Source organism: Buteo buteo, chromosome 23 (assembly GCF_964188355.1).
Source record: "Buteo buteo chromosome 23, bButBut1.hap1.1, whole genome shotgun sequence".
Classification (NCBI taxonomy): Eukaryota; Metazoa; Chordata; class Aves; order Accipitriformes; family Accipitridae; genus Buteo; species Buteo buteo.
In genome coordinates this window covers 16,614,670-16,622,427 of record NC_134193.1, presented here as the reverse complement: position 1 = coordinate 16,622,427, position 7,758 = coordinate 16,614,670, and the positions used below count along the sequence as shown (strand labels likewise).

At 53.0% G+C, this 7,758-nt stretch overlaps 1 protein-coding gene across 1 annotated transcript; it reads left to right on the top strand.

The window, feature by feature from the left end:
- Positions 1–230: 230 nt before the first annotated feature.
- Positions 231–7,720, top strand: CDK9 (cyclin dependent kinase 9). Its single transcript, XM_075054631.1, has 7 exons — positions 231–380; positions 934–1,015; positions 1,879–1,969; positions 3,919–4,085; positions 4,281–4,452; positions 4,531–4,679; positions 5,914–7,720. The coding sequence occupies exons 1-7, from the start codon at positions 289–291 to the stop codon at positions 6,277–6,279; spliced, it is 1,119 nt and encodes a 372-aa protein (XP_074910732.1). The 5' UTR covers positions 231–288; the 3' UTR covers positions 6,280–7,720.
- The last annotated feature ends 38 nt before the right edge of the window (positions 7,721–7,758 follow it).

Sequence of the window (7,758 nt, the reverse complement as noted above, 5' to 3'; positions counted from 1 at the left end):
TGCTGCGGCACGGACGCGGACATGGACACGCTCTGGGGTGGCTGACGGCGGGGCGAGGGGCCAGCCGCGGCAGCGGGAGGGCTGCTGGCGGCAGCGGCAAGAACAGCCCAGCCGAGCACCCCGACAGAGGGACGAGCGGTGACAACATGGCCGCCGCCGCCGCCGGACTACAAGTCCCAGGAGGCCTCGCGGGGCGGCGGGGGGAGGGGGCAGCGGCGCGCGACGGAAGGGGCGGGGCACGTGACGGAATAGGCGTCTCGCGGTGTTCTAGCAACCGTTGCGGCTGGCATGGCCAAGCAGTACGACATGGTGGAGTGTCCTTTCTGTGATGAGGTCTCCAAGTACGAGAAGCTCGCCAAGATCGGGCAGGGCACCTTCGGGTGAGCGTCCCGCCGGCCCCGGTCCGACCCGCGCTCGGCTCCGGCCCTCCCCAGCCCTCCCCGGCCCACCCCGGCCTACCCCGCCCTCGGGCCTGCTGCCCGGGCCCGGCCTCCTCAGCCCCGCGGCCCGCCCGCCCCAGGCCCGGGTACCCCTTGCTTGGGTGTCCTTTCCCCAGTCACCCCTCTGGCCCCAGGGAACCAGCCTGGCCCCTGAGCTCTCTTTTTCCCACCCCTAGACCCTGCTCTGTCCCGGGCTCTGGCAGAGCAGAGTTTACTCTGGAGACGGTCGGGGCAGGGACCAGCAACTCTCCCCAAAAGGTGCAACTTTGCCCAAAATCCTTGTGGGACTGGGGGAGCTCTGGGGTCTGGGTTGGCTCAGCCAGTCCTGAGGGCGTTTAGTCTGAAGGGGATGTGGCTGGGTCAAATGGTGGCTCAGCACAGAGCTGGCTGTATGGAGTTCTCGTGTGTCTTGTTTGGGCTTGTTCCTGGTCAGGAGCATCTGGTTCCTTCCTTCTTCCTTGTGCTGCTCACAGATTTGTTTCTGGTGTTATAGGGAAGTTTTCAAAGCCAAACATCGTCAGACAGGCAAGAAAGTAGCACTGAAGAAAGTGTTGATGGAAAATGAGAAGGAGGGGGTAAGTGTGGGAGCATGGCTGGACTGAGTTTGGGAAGGCCTGGACTGGGAGGTTCATAGGTGAAAGTTAATCTTTGGGATGGCAGAGATGTGTTTTCACTCTGTTCTTTAACAATATTTACTGCTATAATGTGCCAGACCTTGAACCTGTAAGGGTGTGGACAGGATCCCAGTCCCGTGGCTTTTTTCCTCTCCTACTGATACTGTGATAATGTTGGGTCTTGTGGATGCCCTGCCAAGGTGTACAGCCTGTTATCACCTTCTTGGCTGCAAAGGCAGGTGGCAGCAGTGTGTAGCAGTAGCTGTGTGGTGCCTGGGTTGCACAGCACAGCTACTGGGAAGTGGCTGCTACCCATGTATTCCTCCTCCTGTGCAAAACCCTGTCAGCCCTGGCGCAGGGCTCCACACGGGCTGGTATTTGTGGAAGAACTGGGTAGTGCGTGAAAGGCAGAGGCTCAGGGGTGTGCAGAGATGGGGCAACCTGGGGACAGAGCTCTTAAACAGCATGGGCAGCAGCTAGGGAGTTTGCTCTGCAGCTCAAGCTGGGCTGTACCATGTCCTGTTATGAACATGCGAGGTGAGGGGAGGAGGGATGGGTTTCTGTGTGCCCATCTCGGCACCACGCAAACACTTCCGTTTTGTGGCACGATCTCCCTCACCAATGGTGGCCTGATGGTGAATAAATTTTGACAATCCCAGTGTTGGTGTTTTATTTTAAAGCTCTGATTACCCTTCAGTGATTTGTCGCAGTGCTGCTCGAGCAGGTCCCATGCCAAGCTGCTGTGGTCACATCTCTCCTGTTCTCTAGGCAAGGGTGGCCTGGTCTCCTGCACCCCTAATCCCTGTCCTCTTTCTTCTTTCCAGTTCCCCATCACAGCCTTGCGAGAGATTAAAATCCTCCAGCTGCTCAAACATGAAAACGTGGTGAACCTCATAGAAATCTGCAGGACCAAAGGTAGCTTGTGGGGGCCTCTCTTGTGCGGGCTGTTGCCTTTTTTTCAGCCCTCCTTCGCTGCTGAGCAGGCTGGTGGTTTGTGCTGGGGGTGGGGTCCTCTAGCTGAACACGGGCCTCTGTTCCTGCCTGTGATGTGGCATGACAGTACACTCACCGTGGAAAACAGTTTCTAAGTGAGTTAGAATGTTGCTGCAGCTTGGCTGGAAAAAGCTGTTGTTAGTCCTGCTAGGATATGCCTGTGCCGTGGTGGTGAATGCTGCCCGTCTTGGAAAACTCCCGTCTGAGAGGCTTTAAATAAACCAGTGCTGGAGAGACTTTGAAGCAGAGGGTTCTCAGCCCAGAGCTGATTTCATGGCTGTGCACAGTTGGTTCCCTGTCAGGAGCTGGAGCTGTCCCTCTCGGTTGGCTTATGACAGTTCATGGCAGCTCTGAGCTGATGACACAGCTCCAGCTGGAGACTCGCTCAGCATCTCTTTCTGCGGATGACAGTAACTGCTCATGCTGTGAGGGCAGGGACTCCACACAGGGCAGTTCTGAGCTGCTCCTCCACCTCCTCACTTCCACCACACGGCTCCACTGCGTGACTGGCATGCTCAGTGCACCTGGCCTGGCTCTGTTTCCAGCGAAATTACTTTAAAACACGTGCCAATTTTTATATATCATTCTCTTATATGGATTTGTACTGGAAAATACTTTTGAAAGTGGCAGCTGATGTTAAAAGCTGCTATTCTCAAGACAGTAATTTCAGTTAAATAAAAACGAAAGTGGCAGGTATCTGGTGATGATGTTTTTAAAAAAGTCTGCTCACTGAACTGGTAGAAATCCCTGGCCTGGGACCAGGAACTTGAAGTTACTCCAGTACTCCACAGTGTGTAGATTATTGTCTGAACAGGTACAAATAGAAACACTGGCAAGTTAATTTTTAAATCATTGTGTGATTAAATGAGTTGTAATGATTGGGTGCCGAGCATACCTAAGGTAAATATTTTTGTAGACACATCAGTTTTTTGTGTTTTGTTTGAATTCCAGTTTTCATCCAAATCTACCTTGACCTCAGTTTCCAGTAAAGTAGAAACATTGCATTTGCTGTTCTGAAAATTTAAGCTTTTCTCTTTTTACCTATGAAAGGTGTGGTAGGGGCCGTATCCGTGTAAGGAACTGCAAACCTGACCTAGCAGGCACCCTTCTGGCTGGCAGAGGAGAGTGGAGTGTTTCTATGGCGGTTGAGCTTAACTGTCATTTTCCGGTTGGAGTTGCTGATCAGCAGGTTTTGCTGATTACAGCTGATGAAAATTAGCCTTTGTTTTTAATAATGTTTTGCATGTGTGCTCTAGGAACAAGATTGAAATCGATTGCTTCATTTGAGGTTTCCTGTTACTGACTTTTGGACAATTTTTTGACAATTGGAGTTGGAGTTTTAAATTACTTTGATTGAGATCAGTCCGTTTTTGTAGATGCTGTTTGAGGTTGCAGAAAGCCTCACTTTCTAGTGTTACATTAGATGGATTTTCTCTGTTTCTGCATTTTTCCTGGGGCTGTCTTTGCGGGTGCCTGCTCTATCACTGATGCAATCAGTGATAGTGCTTGGCTGGCAGCTAGCAGTATGTACACCTACCAGCCACAGCTTGCAAGGAGGAAACCCCACAGCCGTTATGCACATGGAACAACACAAAATGAAGCTTTCAAAGATTTTCATGGCCTTTCCTTGCCTGATGACATTCACTACTCTGATTGTCATCCCTTGTTCTTCCCTTGCTAGCTGTGCTGTCTTAGTCCCTCTTTACGAAGGATCTTGAGGCCTGCAGGCTGTCTCTGGTTCTCTGTGTTCCTGTGCCCCGAGGTTTTGTCTAGTGAGCACTGTGTGAGCAGCAGGGTGGCTGGAGGTCAGGAGGAGCTGTGACGGAGTTAAGGGTCCCTCGCTGACAGTCCTTCCTTGCCTCTCCCTGTAGCCTCTCCCTACAACCGCTGCAAGGGCAGTATCTACCTTGTGTTTGACTTCTGCGAGCACGACCTGGCTGGCCTTCTCAGCAATGCTCACGTCAAGTTCACGCTCTCGGAGATCAAGAAAGTTATGCAGATGCTATTGAATGGACTTTACTACATCCACAGGAACAAGGTAATGGGCCAGATCTATGCTGTGCCCTGAGGTCACCCTGCTCTCTGTAGCTTTCCAAGGAGCGGGTGTCTTAGTGCAGGCTGGAGGGAAGACCTTCCTTGTTCTCCACCTCCGGAGTATGAGTACCCCGCTGGTACCAGGGACCCAAGGAGGGTGCCTTAATGGCTTAACCTTTTGACGTCTGTCCTTGTACAGATCTTGCATCGAGACATGAAAGCTGCGAATGTCCTGATCACGCGGGATGGAGTCCTGAAGCTTGCAGACTTTGGGCTGGCTCGAGCTTTCAGCCTGGCTAAGAACAGCCAGCCAAACCGCTACACCAACCGGGTGGTGACTCTGTGGTATCGGCCGCCAGAGCTGCTCCTAGGTAGGAGGTGAATGGGCTCTGCCGGCTTCTCTGCCCTTCTCCTTCTCCTGGGTGACTAACAGCGGCATCTCTGTTTAGGGGAGCGGGACTATGGTCCCCCCATTGACCTGTGGGGCGGAGGCTGCATCATGGCAGAGATGTGGACCCGCAGCCCCATCATGCAGGGGAACACAGAGCAGCACCAGCTCACCCTCATCAGCCAGCTCTGTGGATCCATCACACCGGAGGTGAGGGCAAGAGTGTGGGCAAGCTGTGGAGGGCAGGAGAGAGGTGTGAAGCGGTGCTGTGGGCAGGGACCAGGACGGAGCACTCCTGGGCCTCTTCCCTGCCCTGTGCGATGGCTGCTGCACCTTCCTGGCACTGGAGTGTGCCTGCTGCTGGCAGGGAGGCTGGGGAAGCTCCTGCAAATGCTATTTGCCTCCTGGGAGCCAAGTGCATAGTGGGATGCTGCGCTTTCCTTGCTGCTCTCTGTAAACTACAGCTGTGATGTTACTTGTGCTCAACCTCCTGAGGAGAAGAGGGTGAACTTGGCCTCCCAGACCTATTTCGGGAGGGGTGAGTCGTGTCCTTGTTTTTGAGCGCAGAGGGGATGCTGGCAGCTCCGAATGTGAAAGAACAGAACATTACATGTAGGAATCTGTTCTAGCCTGTGTTTGGGGGTTGAATCTCATAAACACCCTCTGAATTTCTGCTTAAAAGAAGGGTGAGGGTTTTTTTTTTTTTTGTGTTGAGAGGTTTGTCTCGGGTGCTTTGCACTGGTCACCTTGAAAAGCTGCTTTAATTCTGGCTTGTGATTTGTGGCATCAACTCGGCCCTGGTGAGAGCACTCAGCCCTTTCTCAGCTCCTTATTTGATGGCAGCTTGTCCTGCCCTCTTGTGGGTGATCTAGCTGAGGGATCTCTTCTCCAGGGCTGTAATCTGGTGGGGTGTGTTGTGCAGGCAGCTGCAGAGGCCTGACGCGTCTGTTACATATATTATGTATACATTGAAGGTGCTTTCTTTTATATGTAGATACCTGCTGTGGTCTCTCCCAGATCAGGGTTGAGGTAAGCACTGGTGATTGCAGCAGGCTTTGCTTTCTAAGGATAAAAGGTGCCACATACATCCAGGTGGTTGTTTAGCAATAAGTTTTGTCATTTTACATTTCTGGATGTTTTAGCTGGCCCAAGCTGTGCTCTCTAGTAGTTCTTGTGGGAGAACCAGAGATCCTGGAGCATCTTGGGTGCCATTCCCACACCAGGAAGACTCTGTCTTGACTTGTCCATGTGTCTCCAGGCTTTAGTGCACCTTTTAGTGCCTCCTTCATGCTGTGGGAACAAGGCCTGCCAGCTTGGTGGTTATTAAATAGTATTGTTCTCTCGGCAGACCTCACCTTGGTTTCCCTGAGGGTGTTCGCATCAAAAATGGCTTGTTCTGTTCATAATTATTTCCTCCCAACCCCCCTTTCCTGCCCCTTTCCAGGTTTGGCCAAATGTGGATAAATATGAGCTGTACCAGAAGCTGGATCTCCCCAAGGGCCAGAAGCGCAAGGTGAAGGATCGCCTGAAAGCCTACGTCAAAGACCCCTATGCACTCGACCTCATTGACAAGCTGCTGGTGCTGGATCCCGCCCAGCGGATTGACAGCGACGACGCGCTGAACCATGACTTCTTCTGGTCAGACCCCATGCCCTCGGACCTCAAAAACATGCTGTCCACCCACAACCAGTCCATGTTCGAGTACCTGGCCCCACCACGCAGGAGGGGTGGGCACATGCCCCAGCAGCCAGCAAACCAGGGCAGGAACCCGGCTGCAACCAACCAGACTGAATTTGACAGAGTGTTTTGAGCAGGGGCTTCCCCAGCGGGGTCCCGGCTGGGCTACTCTGCAGGTTGCATTGAGCGGGGATGTCCTGGTGGGGTCGTTCTGTCTGGGAAGGGACTTTCTTCAAGGAGAAGTGTCTGCTGGCTTTAACCGAGCTCTGCCGTCCTCTCTTCTCATGCAGCAGCTCAGCCACTGTGAAGCTGTATGACTGGGAAGGTGATGCCTGCGAGCCCAGGGTTGTTTCTCTGCAGCTTTGTCACAGAGCCTGTGTTTCCCCTGCAACAGTCTGTATTGGTTACGTTAATCTTGTGGATCGATTGTTATGGACCCTGTGATGGAGAAAGTGGCTCTGTCGGTGCTGGGGCTCTTGGCGAGCGGTGCTGTGACCGGCAGGACTGGGAGTACCTGCCCTGGACCAAACTGGGCCCTGCTGGGATATGTTGCAGCTCTCTTGGTTGGTCATAGCTGCTGCACGGCGTGTCCTTTGCTGAAGCGTTGATGCAGGACAAGGCAGGCGCTTCTCAGTAATGCAGAGGTGTCCTGGGGAAGGCAGAGTTGCTCTAGACAGCATGACGAACTCACACTGGCTCTAGCCTAGAAAGGGGCAAATGAGAGGGGCGGCTGGCAGAGCTGGTTGCTCCATGCAGTCAGGATTTACGGTGTGAATCGTTGATCTCTGTAACAGCACGCGGTGTCCACGCTTTCTTCATGCAAACTGCAATTGGGAGTCATGTCAGACACACCCAGCTTGCTGCATGCTTTCCCTGTAGTGCTGGCTGTGGCAGGAGTTTGGATGGGGAAGGGAGTTGTGAGTGCTCGCCTCAGCCTGGGGCGAGACCTGCCGTCCCACTGTCTGCAGGGATTTCACGATGGCCTGGCAGTGTTTGGAACACTGTGCTGGGAGCAGGGTGACTCTTTAAACACTCGCGTGTCTGCTTTTCTGCCCTGGAGCTCTTTGCGTGAGTCTAGAGCAAGACCGCTGCCTTCCCTGGGTACAGCGACCAGCCGGAGCTTGTCCGGACCAACTCGTACAGAGCGAGTGCTCCTTCACAGCCTGCTGTAGCGGAACCGCTCGCTGAACGCTTTGTCTTCCGTGGCTGTCAGCTGCAGCTGGCCGTTTTCTCAGTGAGCCCCATGGATCCCAAGACTTTCAAAAAAAATAACATGGACAACATGCAGCAGGTGATAACCTTTGGCATTTGATAGGTTGTCCATTAACTAGACTAATGCAAAAGCCACATCGGTAGCATAAGGTGTCAGGAGGAAGCAGTGGTGAGCAGGGCTGTTCTCAGGACAAAAAGTGAGGATGATAAAGGACGTGTACAAGGTAAATCTCTCTTGATGCGGGGCTCTGAAACAGTGTTGGGTTAGGGGGACTTGGTTGCTTTGGAAAAAATTAAGTTGGTTGCAAGCAATAAGCCAGATCACTTCTGCTGGTTGTGAATAAACACAATGTTGTCCCAAACGGCTGGTTTTAACCTTGTGTCACTCTTTTGCCTAAAG

Excerpts from the sequence above, each read along its gene's own strand:
- CDK9 (XM_075054631.1), top strand. The coding sequence starts at position 289 with ATGGCCAAGCAGTACGACATGGTGGAGTGTCCTTTCTGTGATGAGGTC. Across the intron at positions 1,016-1,878 it reads TGGAAAATGAGAAGGAGGGG|TTCCCCATCACAGCCTTGCG; the intron begins GTAAGTGTGGGA and ends TCTTCTTTCCAG. Across the intron at positions 4,453-4,530 it reads GCCGCCAGAGCTGCTCCTAG|GGGAGCGGGACTATGGTCCC; the intron begins GTAGGAGGTGAA and ends ATCTCTGTTTAG.